This window comes from Buteo buteo, chromosome 4 (genome assembly GCF_964188355.1).
Source record: "Buteo buteo chromosome 4, bButBut1.hap1.1, whole genome shotgun sequence".
NCBI lineage: Eukaryota > Metazoa > Chordata > Aves > Accipitriformes > Accipitridae > Buteo > Buteo buteo.
The window spans coordinates 2,362,154-2,376,997 of record NC_134174.1 but is presented as its reverse complement, the minus strand read 5'-3'; the positions used below and the strand labels follow the sequence as shown (position 1 = coordinate 2,376,997).

At 42.0% G+C, this 14,844-nt stretch overlaps 1 protein-coding gene across 1 annotated transcript in view; it reads left to right on the top strand.

The window, feature by feature from the left end:
* Positions 1-14,844, top strand: part of EXOC4 (exocyst complex component 4) — a 404,410-nt gene that overhangs the window by 282,234 nt on the left and 107,332 nt on the right. Inside the window, exon 11 of the mRNA XM_075024592.1 lies at positions 14,587-14,806. Coding sequence (XP_074880693.1) covers positions 14,587-14,806 — 220 coding nt within the window. The remainder of the gene's footprint in view (positions 1-14,586; positions 14,807-14,844) is intronic.

Here is a 14,844-nt window from a genome sequence, read left to right as displayed (position 1 = left end):
AATGAGCCCACTGAGCCTCGTCTCAAACTTTCAGAGAAATAGTGGTGGCTACTGAAATTATGGTGTAATTTCCCTGCCATAAATACCTTCAAGGCCATATGATAAGCTTTCCATCGTTTCTTTTTCTCCAGCCCTGGTTCTGTAGACAGGGTGTGCACTTACTAATGACTAGAGCCTGAAGCAAAGCCGTTCTTCGATCACTTTTTCTTGCCTTCCTAAATAGCAATATTAGCGTGCCCCAATTGAGTTAAGTTTTTCTGCCAACTTACTAATGAATGTGATTAGATTGAAACTGCGTGTAGCTTAACGTCACCTGGCTTGATTTGTAATCTCGATCTCAAAAGTGCAGTATCTTTTCACTGGCAGCTATTTATATACAGGATCTTTGTATCCCTGTGCAAGTAGCTGTAACTCAGCAGCAGACACAATTACATTGGGTGCCAGATCCATGGCATGAAAGCCACCAAGCTTTCCTCTGTGGTGTTGCATGCCCAAGGTTAGTGAGAAAGTAAAGTAATTGTGCTCAGATTGCACTCTTTAATATGCGTGTGCTTGCTTACCTGGGTGTCTTAGAGTGATTTGTATTGTGCGTACTCCTGTCTCATAATTTCCATGTGATTGAGTATGGTTAAAACCCGACCCAGCTCAGTAGCATCTTAGGGTCAACTCTGTGCTCTACATGAAAATCAGCAGGGATCCCATTCTGTTTCCAGTAGGTTACTTGCACACATGGAGAAAAAATATCGTTGATTTGCATTATTTGATTCCTTAATTGACAAATGTCAGGAGCTGAATTAGCTGTAGTAACTGAAATCTCCTCGGAGGTCCCTCTGTGTCAGGTGGAGGAGTAGCAGAGGTGCTAGCACATCTTTTTATTGGAGGTCAGTGTATTAATTCTCTCCCTGGGGGTCTCAAACCAACATCTTTTGCCCACTTCTCATTTCCTTTTGCAGAGCGACAGGTATTCATTACAGCAGGCTGATAAGGAACAAGAATCTTCAAAGGAGGCTTCGTATTTATTTACTCGTTGCTCCTAATTTTGATGTTGCCCTAGGCTTATTGTGTTTGTCCTTAGAAGAGGGGAAAAAGTAGGCAGAGATGGGCTTACTGCAGAATATAGTTACTCCCTAATCAGTAAGGAACAGAACAATTTAGAAAAGATGATGATGTACTTAATGACCATGGGTTTTTTCCTCAAACCAAGACCACAGAATTGTTACCCTCATTCAAGAGCTCTAAAGTTGCCTGCTTAAAGTGGCTCAGCACATGAATGCTTCCCTCCTTCTAGTGCAGCCCCCCCCCGTTCGCTCCAACCATGCGTTTATGGGTCCCGGTACCCTCTAGGCATTGCTGTTCCTACCAGGATGGCAGGGACTCTCAAGAACCTACCAAATTAAGTCATTATTCTCGGTGATGAGGAAGGCAGAAGAGGAACCCAAGTCATTGTAGCATAGGTCTAGCCGATTCCCTCATTAATAGATCTGACCGTTGGGCTGTCTGCGTGTTTCTGGGGTCTGCTCGTGACTTGGCTACAGAGACGCTGTGACCTGAGGAAGGATTTTGTGTTCCCACTTCTAGGCCTGTTGCACACATAGGTGCCGTTCCTGGGTGTTCAGCAATGGCTACTCTTTGCCTCAGTTTCCTTACTTATAAAACTCGCCTCTTTTACTTACACTAATACTCCGTGGTGTGTGAGTAGACTTTCACCGCTGGTGAATTTGGCTATTAGTGAAACACAGAGCAGCTTCCTTGATTAACCAAATATTGTCCCACCCAGATTCTCCAGTCAGGCAATGAAGTATATGGAAAGGATCTAGGATCTATGTTCCTCTACTCCATCTGATACATTTCAGGGCCATATCTTTGACAACTTAAGGTATAGGATTAAAATGTGGAAAGGAAGGTTAAGGAATGAACTTGACATTGGCTGGGATAGAGGGACTTAATGCTCTGCTGCAGATTTCTGGGGTGATGGTGTCCTATTTGCTATTGTAAAATGGAAGTGGTCTGGGCACATGGAGAGAGCAGGGCTGTCCATGGAACTGAGTTTCCCAAATACTTGGAAGGACACAGGGCTGGAGGTCGTTACCATCCTACAACTGGTGGTTGAACTGGGCCTCCTGGCTGTTTCTCCACATTGGCTAAAAGGAAAGCCAACTGCTGCAGAGAGGACAGCCAGAATCGCTCATCAGCTCTTTGCTGTAGATGCCACAGTGTTGTGATGCCTATGTTAGGTGTCTATAGCAGGACATCTGAACTTGGCCATACGTGCGCCTGGAGGCAGTAGCTCCATCAAGCCCTGATTCTCCAGGACGTCCCCAGGTGGGCCCTGGAGTCCCAATCTCTTGGTCTGGGCTTTTCATTTGCCCCGATGTGTTTTTTGGAGTAACCCCTGATTTAAGTGATGGACCATGCCCCTGTCCGCACACCGGAGAGTAATCAGTCAGTTGGATGATAATGAAAGATCACGCCATCTGTCTGCTTATTTAATGGAGTGTCAGCACACAGCAAATAGGAAGTAATTGGATTGACAGACACGGAGCCAGTTATTAGGCTGTTTGCTATCTGATTGGGAAAAGCAAAGGAGCAGAGAGGTGTAGCAAAGCTAATCTGATAGTGTCTGTTGTTGTAAGCGCACACAATCTGCCACACCAAATTCACGGGCTTTAAAACCACTGGCTGGTTGGAGTTGTTCCTCGCTGCCGTCCGCTCCAAAGCTATCCTTGCATTCGTATAACAAATCATTATAATGCAATCTAATAAAAAACAGTTTGCATAAAGATGGTGCCCATTTATAAAGCTGTCACCACAGCTACTCTATTAATAGAGCCATTTTAAAGATTTATAGTCAGCATATGTTACTTTTTACAGGGGCCAGATTGAGATCTGTGGGGTTTGAGCACAAAGAATGTGCCACCAGATCAGAATTAAAAATAATATGAATAGTAAGTTAATTGTTACAAAGCTGTTATGCTCAAGAGAGAATGTGAAGTTGGGAGGGGTTATCATTACATTTTAGTGGTGGTCAACAAACTAAATGTAATATGTCACTAAAGGAAATAGGATTTAATAATACAAAAAGCTAAAGTTAGTGAACTTCATATTTCAGATCACTTTGTGTAATAAGATGACATTGTAAAATGGTTCTGTTAACATCTTTATCGATGCATGATGCTAAAGTGTTTTATATGCATTTAATGAAACCCCACAATATTTCTATGTGATAGGCAGGAATTTATTTAGAATTGACTGTCAAGATTGTTTAAAATTACAATGCTTTTTAAGCAAGGCTGTATGTATTTTCTACCTTGCACAGTACCAAACACATCAGTAGTAGTGAAATTGTGTTACCTGTTGTAGTGTCATGGGAAGTAAAGCATTGCCATTACCTCTATAGTAAGTTAGAAACAGAAGCGGTGGGATCCTACAGGTTTGACTTCGTCTCATGGGCAGAAAGTGCCTCTAAGCGTAGACATGCCCTGGGTTCACGTAAAATAAATACATCACACAACTTCTATAGAGAGAGAGATTGATTGACCATGGTTAGTACATTTATCTTCTGGCTTCTGCAGGATTGGATTTAAATTACAAATGGATCGACAGTGGGTAATTTAGTTCAGTGGTCATTTTGGATTATCATCTCCATCATGAAGCAATCTTGTAACTTTGAGGGAACTGGCAGGCTTTACTCAACGTTGGTCTAGTTTTGGGCAGGAAGCTTACAGTTTCAGGGACTGGAGCAGAGAGATTTGGTGGTGCAGCTTCAGAAGAGCAAAGATGTGGCTGGTTATAGGAGCTGTGTTTGCTCAGTTCTGTATAAATTTAAAACACAGAAAATTTATTTGGTTTTTTTTTACACTGGTGAATAGTAAAGTAGTCGCTCATCAAAGCTGTGTTTCAGGCTGAAAGTGAAGCGTGTTGCTGTGGCTGCTGAGCTGCACATCACAGCTCTGCTGTCCCCGTTCGCTGGAGGTGCAGCATTTTACATCTTCCTCTTACCTGGATGTGCACAGTTGGGGTTTGCTGGCATCTTAACGATACAGTACCCTTCTGCAGTTTTGAGGATCTCTTGCTTTGCAAACGTTTATTGCTTGTTGCAGTAATGGGGAAACTGGGGCTCTTTATGCCCAAACAACCCCAAAAAGTTCCTCAATAAATTAGGAAGAGACAAAAACATTCAACCACAGGTTCCCTGCTTCCAGGTTCACATTGTAAAGAACCTGTACCTGCTCAAAAGGATTAAAAGGAGGTTCATGGCATATAGGGAATAAAGCTACTTTATATTTGTTCTCAAAATGAACTCAGAGGCCTCATAGCGTAGTTACGAGTCTGTAGGGGATGAGCGGAATAAAAGTAGAAGTCGGCTCTCAAAAGCACCCGTGTAGGTTGGGGTGATGCGAGACTGCATTTCACGCTGGTGTGTGTAGCTGCGCGCGCACAGACACACATGCAGCTCCGCCGAAATGCAGCCTCGTGGAGGGGAGCAAACATAACCCGCTGCTCACCGGTGACATCTGAAGAGGTTTTTGTCTTGGTGCTGCGAGGTGAAAACCCGTCTTTTAACAAGTATGCTGTGGAGGGTCTTTAGGATCTGAACAAAGCTCTGGGTTTTCAGGTTTGATCTAAAAGACGTCTGCAAAGATGTGGAGCAAACTGAATTAATCTGCCGCAGGGGGATGAAAGGTCCAACGCCAAGGGGTGGCTCTTGCAAGGAGCCACAGACAGTACATTGCTTTAACATTCCATACTGTGCTATAGGTACTGAAGCCACCGTTCTCCACTTTACACCGAGGCGCTCTCAGGGAGAAGGTGTGCGTTTATAGATTTCTCTGATGAGATGTATACCTTGTAGGATAAATAAATCGCTCCAAAGGCCCAGATCCCTCCAGTATATTTATGGGCTGGGAGTTCAGAAAAAAATGAAGAGGCCGAACAGCAGCTGCATTTTGGTTGTAGAAGACAGGCAAGTCTTCTCTTCACTCAGTGTTTGTTAGTAAGCATTGCCTTCTCATGCTTGTTAAATGCTTCTAATGCTTAAAATACACTTTTGGGATGTGTTTTAGGTTGGTGCTGAGGGTCACATCAGAGTTCAGCCATGTCCCGGCCATGTTTTCACTCATAGTTAGGATACTTGCTTGCTGCTTGTTGTGAATAATCAAAACGTCAAGCAGTCATTCTGCCTCAGTAATAAAAAATGATGCAATGCGAAGCAAACTAGAGCAACGCTACTGATCACTTTTTAAGCCTCATCACTGAGAGGCAGCATGGGTGGAAAAACGGTATGGAAGGCGGATCAAGGATTGTCAGCATCAGGACAGGGTGAGGTGAGGAGAGGACTGACAGTGAATCCCATATCTTGGTGTACGTTTGCAACAACCAAGCGACGATGACTTAGTGCCTACCGACCGCATGTTCCTGGCCCTTTCTGGATGCCAAGTAAGCCGTGGGTCACGCTTTACTTCCAGGTCACAACAAGGATAAGGATACGTCTGATCACTTATCACAGCTCGGCTGATAACCATAACTCAACCTCGGAGACCATCTCTCCATACCACGTAGAGATGCCACCTTGGTCTAAAGCTAACCAGTTGCATCATGTGCAGAGCTCCTTGGGAGGGGGGTAAATCCCCAAAACCTCCACCAGTGACTGCTGCCGCAGCTCTAGCTTGTGTTGCTCTCCCTGTAGCACTTACGATTCGTATTTTGGGTGCGTCCTCATTAACAGAACGAGCTGATGTGATTCACGCTTGAGTTATTCTTCTTTTGCCTGCCTCCAAAGAGAAGCAGCTGTACCCCATCTGCTCGCAGAGGGAGCTGCTTGTGGGTCTTCCAGACATATAAATGCTATATGCAGATTTTTGGTGCTGGTAATTGCTCTGTTTCATCTGCAGAAAGGGAAATAACATTTTAGCAAGAACAGTGTCTAGAGATAGAAGAGGAATAAAGTTAGATTTTCGCTGCTGTAAATTCATAGGTCAGTGGATTGGTTTTTAACTCTGCAGATTAATGCCTTTACAGATTTACAACTAGGCTCAAAATCTACCCAGTTTCTATTTCTTAAGTAACATAGCCCTGTTCCAGTGGTCTGTATGGTATATTTTCCCATGTTTTGCCCAGGACTGTGATGTTGATACACCTTTCATAGCCATCATTTCACAGTAACAACTCAGAGTTATGCCGTTTTGTTCCTTTTGAAACTCAGTTTCTCCAAGAGGGTCACAAAACTCCAGGTTGTTCCTCACTCACATGTACCACTTTTGGAAAAATCATGCCTGGCTATTAGCTGAGGTTTGGCAGTGGCTGGAAATGGAGCTGATTCTCAAAGCTCGCTCATGCCCTCGCAAGAGACGAGAGGATAGAGACCATGAGATGTGAGCATCAGTCCGACCCCACACCAGAAACCTTCCAGTGCGGGGTCTTGCTAATATTTGCGAAGCATGAATTACCTTGTGCCATCTTCATCGAGGAAATCATTACTCCTATAGATGAGATTTACCTCTGACAAGATGAAAATGAAAAGCGAGGAAGCGTCTTTGCGGCAGTGCACCCACATCACCTCCACTCAGCTGGATCGGAGCAGAAGGATGTTTTCATTCATGCCCTTGCTGGTGGGTGTTAATGAAGATGTTCAGCTACAACAGCAACCCCAAAAGCAAATGAAAGCACTTTTGAGACCATGAGGAGGGGAATGGAAATGTGGGGTGCTGTTCGAATTATGCAGTTGAAAAGGTTGTAATTAGCACGTTAAAATTTGCCACCAAGGTTCATCCTCCCCAACAGAAATCCACTGTGGTTCTGCTGCTGCTGCTTGTGGTTCTGGCTCGGTGAGAGACATCTGCGCTGTAGGATACGAAATATGCATTTCTATACATTATGAAGCTCTAGATCTAATTAGTTCTGACTCTATGTCTTGTGGTCCAAATACTGTCCAATATTCCCCTCTGGAGACATCAGAAGAAATTGCACTTGGTCTGTCCTGAGATAGGTGCACTAAGTCAGAAAGTTGTGTTCTTCAGGTGACAGGTGAGCATTAAATAAGCAATATTTTTAGCACAAGATGATAGCTAAATTATAATTTAATTTTTTTCTGAGCGTGTGTGGTGTTTGTAGTACCTCAAGGGCAACGAAATACTTATTTTATATTACACCTGCACGGGAAGGAGGTATTTCTTACCTCAATCTCATGGATGAGCAGCTACAACACAGAAATCAATTCTTTAAAGCTCATATTTTTTAGCTACTGTTAAAAAAAGTAGTTCTGGACTCTTTCATCTTTCAGCGCTAAAGCTGTCAGCTCTATGGGGACATACTCAGAAGCCTTTACACTAACCAGAAGAGCTATAGCATGTAGTTGAGATTTTTTTGACTGAGGATTTCTGTTTGTATGGGGGAGGGACTGAAGGGATGGGGACTGACAGTAGAATCTGGCCATTTGCCCAAAACAGCCCATCAAACTTCGCTTGGTGTTGCAGACACCAGTCTGGCTGGTACTGCCAGTTACTTGTGTTAAGCTGAAACCTTAATATTTTAGTGAAAAATGCCCAAATTTGGTGTTTTCTGTTAACAGTAGTCATTTTCCATAGTTGTTACCTTGCTGGACGTTTTCTAGGCTATATAATATTTCAAAATAGCAGCAAATTAATGCTTTTTGTCTGATATTTGCTGGGGTTTTGTCTGGTTTTGCTAAGATTTTGAATGCATGTAGCATAGCTAAATCTCCATTGAGTGTCCCAGAGCTGTTTACACTTTTTTATGATAATTATAACTTTAATCACATTTGGGGTCACCTAGAGAAGAGCTTAAACCTTTATTCCTCCTGTTGTCCCCTGCATACAGCTCCCTTTGGACTGACTTCATACAGAAGCATCTCTGTTATCTTGCATATAGCCACAGTATTTATCAGCAGCGTGCTCCTCAGTGAAATATCAGTCCTAGGATAACTGATAATGTAACCAAAATAATTCTCTGTAGTCAAGTTTTTATGCAAAATAATGTGCTTTCTGTTACCTTAGTACCTATTTGATTGGTCTTCAGTAACAAACAATCTCTGGTCTATGTGCTTCAGTGACTTTTTAAAATTTAATTGCCTTTATTGTATTCCGCACGTGTGTAACAGTCAGTACTTTTTGGTACGGGACCATCGCTAGGTCTTACTTTGGCAGAGAATAGCGGAGTCAGAGGATGGACCAGACTGCAGGACGGATGAGAAGTAGGTTTTATTCCAACTAGATCATTATGTGAACTGAATATACTGAAATACATACCAGTTTGATTGCACATAGATGTTGAAATAGCCTGTTTGCCTGGCCATGTTATCACAAGGGTGATAAATTAGGAATCAGAGCTGTACCTTGTTGGTTATCAAAGAGCTTGGCAGGAGAACATCGTCTTTGGCTGTCCCTTCTGTTGACCCTCTCCCAAAACACCCGCCATTGAGGTGGGAAGGCTTTCTGAATGCGTAGTGGACAATCTGGGATCTTCCAGGTGTCTCACTTGGTTTGAATGTGTCTTCAGACCTTCACGAACCTATAGTCTTGGATATTTTAACTCTTAATTTCCTTGAATCTGAGCAACCAGTTTGGGACTTGCCGTTCTGTCGGTAACCAGTATCCAGTTCAAAGGATTTCTGATGTTTCCTTAATATTTCCTTGCTTTGTGTAAGCTCACCAAAAGGTTCATTCCAGGTACTTGGAGGTTTTATGACTAAGATAGAGGGAAAAGAACAGTTTAAGATCATACAAAATGAAACAAGCTGAAATGTAAATTTGGTCTGAATGTCTGTAAAAATTTTCTTAATGAGGTTTTGGAATATTTTATTTTTTCTGCTGTCATTCATTTGTTTGAGGAGGGAATTTCAGATAATATTATCATCATCATTAAGAAAAAGAGTAGTTGACGTTACGCACTTTCAATGACATGTCTTCAGTTTCTTTTAATGATATTTTAGAAGACATCTGATAACAAGAAGACAGAAGAAAGCCTTGGGAAGGTGAGAGTTGTGAGTTTCTAAATCAATCCATATAGCTTTTTTAGGTTTTATGGGTTTTATTACACACTTTCAGCCTAGGTAAGACAGTCCTCATAGCCAATTAAGTTGTGAGTTAGAATGAATTAAATTTTCTGAAATGGTTTGCCTTTTTTTCTTTTTTAATCCAAATGACTGTCATTTACAAAAAGATACTTCATTTTACTGAAAGTGCTTTTCTGTCTAAGGGGAATGCTTAATTGCAGCCGCAAATCACCTCAGATGCTTTCATACAAGGATAAAGCAAGTTAAAAATTGTGCATCATTTTGAAAATGCAGGTTCTGAATTCAGGATAAGATGCAGATTTCTGTTTTTTATCCCGGCTGCTCTCTTCAAGAACTCCATCCTGGCCAGACATCTCATAAAAGTGTTCTTCAGAGCAGTGACATCCCTACAAGCCTTTTTAGGATTTCAGGCAATTCCCAGAGCTATCTACAGTGGCCATTATCCAAAATCCGGTGACACACCTCACTCTGCATTTTTATTCAGAGAAAGCATTTTTGCATTTTGCAGATCTGACATACTTGGTGGTTATGTTAAATAGGTGTAATTGCTCAGCGATAGGGGAGTTTTCAATCCTGAATGTGCCACGTGGCTCATTCTCTCACATTTAGAGAATACACCCCACGGCACGTTAACCTTTATAGGTTTTTCTTCCGTTTTTGTGTGCCAGTGAGAGATGATTTTAAATGTGGTTGTTGATACTGTTTCAGAAACCCTACTAAATTACAACTGAATGGTTCTTTTTCGAGTAGAATAATCAAAGCAAATGGAAAGTGAATCAAAGCTGTTCCTCCAAGGCCTTCTTTATGGCTCCTTTTTACAGTGAGCTATATCTCAAATTTCCCTCTTTGGAGAGTAAAAAGAAAATAGTAGGGTATAAAAAGGGCTCAGTGACACAGCCTTTCACCACCGCAATGTTTTTTGATTGAGGTTTCTTTAGTCATTTGGGTTTACGCACATGCAGGTATGTCCAAAACCAATTTGAGGAATCATGTCGAGACCTAAGTTCCCTGGTGCTCCACTTTATTCAAATGCCAAGAAGTTTTCTCCAGTTTGATTTTTATGCATTTTATATAAGCATGTCATTGACCAAAATGTGATTTCTTACTGTGTACGCTGGCTCACATGCAGACATAAACGTTGATCTCTGGGATAGCCATGGGTCAAATTGCTTTTCTGACATCTTAACAGTTACATGGATAGCTTGGATGAGTAACACAGGAACGTTTTTTGAAAGTACTCTTAGAATTTTTTTTTTTAGATGCTCTTAAACATTTTTTCCTTTATAAAGACTGAATTATGTTTGAATAAGTTAACCAGCAGCATTTGAAATTTAAATAAATAAATAGCACAGTGTGTGACTGTGAATATATGTGTATGTGTCTGCCAAGCAGAAAATAGAGAATATCTGTTAGGTCTTTAATGCCACCCAATACTTCCCATTTCAAAAAATTCATTTTCAGTTTCTTGTAATTTGGCTAGTCTTTAATTGCCAACTGGGGCTAGATATTTTTTTAGAAAAATGTGTCTAAAATACTTGTTCTTTCTGAGAATGAGAAGCACATCGTACATGTTGGCAAATTCTGGTGACCTTTTCTTTGGCTGGGAATTTGCATCTTCACATTTCTCAGTAAGAACTGTTGTCTAAAGGTTGCGCCTTTTTGCCATTCCTCTGAAAATACACCAACACTTGGCTTAGTTACACACCTTTGAAGAACTGCAGTGCTCACACACTCCTAAGAGGCTTCCAGTTCGTAGCACCTGAAGTTCCTGTTGGGCACGATTCTGCCCATGGCTAACCAGGACCAAGCCAAGGGCAAGGACCGTGCAAAGGTGCTGGTTCCTGAGCCAAGGTCCGCCTCCTCTTGTGGTGTTTTTTGGGTTCCCATAACTGTTGGGCTCCAGCTGCCTGGAGGAGGATGCTTCCTGATGTAAGTGCCAAGAAGAGAGGAGAAACATAGGATGAACGAGTGGTATTGGGAACCAGGGGAAATAAGAGAACTGGTGGCCAAATTCCCACAAACGGGAGTCATATGAAGAAATGAGAAGGCAGGAAGAAGGAAGCTCGGAAGAGGTGCAGACAGCCCCGTGGGACTTTGTGGCAGATGTGTCTCACTTGGTGTCACCGTGATTGACATGAGTGACAGTTGGCTGCTGGTGTGTTTTACTCCGGTCACGCAGCAGAGTTGCAAAGCCCCAACGCTGTGACATTCGTTGTCCGAACGCCGACCATCCTTTTCCAAGGACAAGACAAGGATCTGCTGATAAGAGCAATACTGTGCCATTGTGTAATTAAGAATTATACCATGATGTCATGCACAGCAGGCCGAACTAAGGTGACACAAGCGACTTCAATCCTTGCTTTTCCAAACTTGTCAGTGTTTGACTTTGCATCCTTCATTGTCTTAAGAAATACACAAAATGAATGTTTGCCATTAGATTAATCTGTTCTTAATGGCATTCTGAATAATCCTCCCAATACTTAACACGTAGCGTGCGTCACTGTTGCAATGTAACGTGCTAGAAGGATTCTTGGTGCAAATCCGCCGTATGTTGATATCTGGAGCCTCGTGATGCTCGCTTGGGTGCACCGGTCGTGTGCTCAGTGAGTGGGGTTTTCCTCTTGGTGGGATGAAGGTTGGAGCTGCACAGTGGCTGCCTCGAGTGCTCCATTTGCAGAGCAGATGTGGGACTCATCCTGGCTGGTGAAAACATTGCGAGGTCATCTTTGAACCATAGCAAATTATAGCAAATTAGATCCCAGTTGTCCTTCTTTTAGGCTGTACTAAGCGGTAATGTACTTGTACCATTGGAGTATCAGATTCATGAACTCTTAAGGCTGTTCCCTACTGTAAGACATGCTCTGACATCCATACTACGTTTTTCTTTACCTTTTCTCTACTTCCATTTCCTTTGGTAGAGATCTTTTGATTAAATGAAGACTTCAGAAATTGTCTATTTTTCATTACCATTATCATTTAATCAAGCTATCCTTGAACATTCAAACTTAAGGTCTCTCATCTATATCCTCTAGTCCTCCATGCAGTTTCAGTCTTAATAACTTTTTCCGGATATCAAGTTTAAATCTGCTTTCCTAAGCTCTTGACCATTTGTTCTTTATCACAAGTGTTGCTGAGCACTCATAAAATCCCCTCTCGCAGAGACATTGCTATCTAGCAGCTTTCTCGTAATCTGTGATTACTTTATGGTTCATATCAAGTAAAATAGGGATATATTTTTGATTCTTACCAGTAGTAAGTGAACCACTGTTGTGTTGTCTATGCCAAGAAATTAAAGCCTATTAGAACATGTCAACCACCAGGACTCGGTTCTCTAATCAAGGTAAAGTTTGCTGGAGATTAAAGCACAGGTCTTTAGGAGAGATCTGAAATGGTGATTAATGCTAGGTACTGGAAACCAAAAATTCTTGATTACACCTTTTGCTAGCACTGACCTTTCCTACAGCCTCGCGCAAGCAATTTAGTCTCTGGTATAGGAAACACTTAGAAACACCATCAAGCTATTGTGGGATGAGGAGTTGCTGTAGGTCAGCACATCTGAGCTCTAATAATTTGCTGCTAGTTTGTACGTGGCCATTCTCCCTCTAAAAGTTTTCTTCCATTTATGTTGGTTTAGCCATTTTTAAGTGTGTGCTGGATTTTAAAGTGTTTAAAAGTTGTTCTCTTCACTGAAAGTTGCTTGTTTCAAATTCAGGCTGTTCTACCTCTCCTTTCCATCTGAAAGAGGTATAATGGTATTTGACTGCACGGTGCAGGTATTGTAAGAGTTAATTCACATTTTTTTGTGAGTTCTATGCATCAGAAGTGCTGTGTAAATAAGCTTATAAAGAAAGAGTGGCAAATTTATTGGCAGACATGAAAAGATACGGTAAGTTAGTTTAATATGGTCCCATCAACCTTGACAACATTCCCTTAAGGACATCAGCGGTTGTCACTCGAAGCTGGTGACATTAGGTCTGTTATTTCAGAGATAAGCTCGGTGGTGGTCTCTCTGCTCTCTTCCCAGATGACTCCGCTGTTTCCCTGTTTGATAAAGCCGATTCACATTATCGATCTGTGAAAGCCAGGGAATAAAACTGCCATCCTTTGCACATCTCTCCATGTAGCATCTCTCTTTGGAGAGGCAATCTCCAAACTTTAACTGTGAATGGGTCCCCCTACAGAAGCAATAGCTGCATTGGCCCAAACGTGTCACTCCAGACCGATGGAGTCAACACCACAGAGGCTTTAGGGAGCAAATTGTTCAGATTTGAAAGAAATCAAGCTACTAAAATTGACAGGAACTCCTCAGTCAGTCCTCTGAAGGGAAGCTGCCTCTTCTGGGGTGCTGAACGTGGAGGTAGAAAATTACAGACAATTAAGCAGACCTCATTGAAGTGTTCAGGAAAATGGTTAGTGGTAAGGCATCTCTAATAAATGCCAACAGCACTGGAACTGTTAGAGATGTCTCATGCAAAAAAGTATTTCCTAGTGAAGAAGAGATAGCTTTCAGGGTGCGGAGGGTGTTGCTATGTATATTGGGAGATCCAAGGTCAAACACTTGATTCTGCTGCTGCAGCTGTGTAAAACAAACATAAAAACAATCCCAGCCTGTCCAGGAGTGGGATTAAAATATAAATGATTGCGAGGCACTTGCGTGCATCGATGAAGAGGGCTGTGTAAACACCATACACGGTTCTCCCTTTTGGACAGCATGTCTCAGTCCATTATGACTCCAGATACTCAATTCCTAATTATTTTGTTACATACAATTTTGAAAGGAAGACTGATTTCATTGCCTTGGATGTAACTTAAAGAAATGATGAGGTAATTTCTAGAAGAAACTCCTATGTGTTAAACAGATGGCATCACTGAGATAAAGATATTTTGCAGGAGGAGATGGCAAACATTTTGTGTTAAAATATTCCCGGAATCGGCATGCCGTTCTGCATACGCAGGAATGGGATCCTAGGATGAAACAATAACACATAATAAAAATATAGCATAATACAGACATACATAATGCAGTATGACATCAGCATAATACATATGCATTGCTTTTTTCAGTGATATCTCTAGACTTTGAGCTGGAATGTACTGCTGTTCAGTTTAGAGGTGGGAAACCTGGGAATCAAGTGACCAACCGCAGAAAGAACTTTGCCTTTTCAAAGGGATTTCTGACATACTAAATTTTTTATGGGGTTTTAATTTTAAGAAGACATCTTTCCAGTATGTCTCCAATAGAGCAGTCAGTGATTTTTGGACAGATAAACACAAGTCGTGCCTGCATTGTGGATTTTCACCAATTCCCTATTTTGTCTGTTTTTCTCCAGCCGCTGAGTCTTTGTCTCACCAGTTGTTGGCATTTAATGTATTTTTTTTGAAGGCTACTTTGTAGACCTTTTCTACTCTTCATGGCCCATGTCATTGCAGCCTATGGTCATTCCCCCACTGCTGGTGCTTGGCTCTGAGGTGTAAGAATGGCAAAGGCAATGCTAACACATTTACAGTAACTACGTGGTTGAACCACATTGCATTCTTCCCCTTCTGTTTTCCAGATTTATCCAGGAGATAGAGCACGCCATGGAGCTTGGCCCAACCAAGCAGTGTCCGCTCCGCGAATTCCTCACCATGTACATCAAGAACATCTTCCTCAATCAGGTCCTGGCTGAGATCAACAAAGAGATCGAAGGCGTCACAAAGGCATCTGATCCCCTGAAAATATTGGCTAATGCGGATACCATGAAGATCCTAGGTGTGCAGCGGCCCCTTCTGCAGGTAGGATCTGAGTGAACTGCCAATACATCCCTTACTGT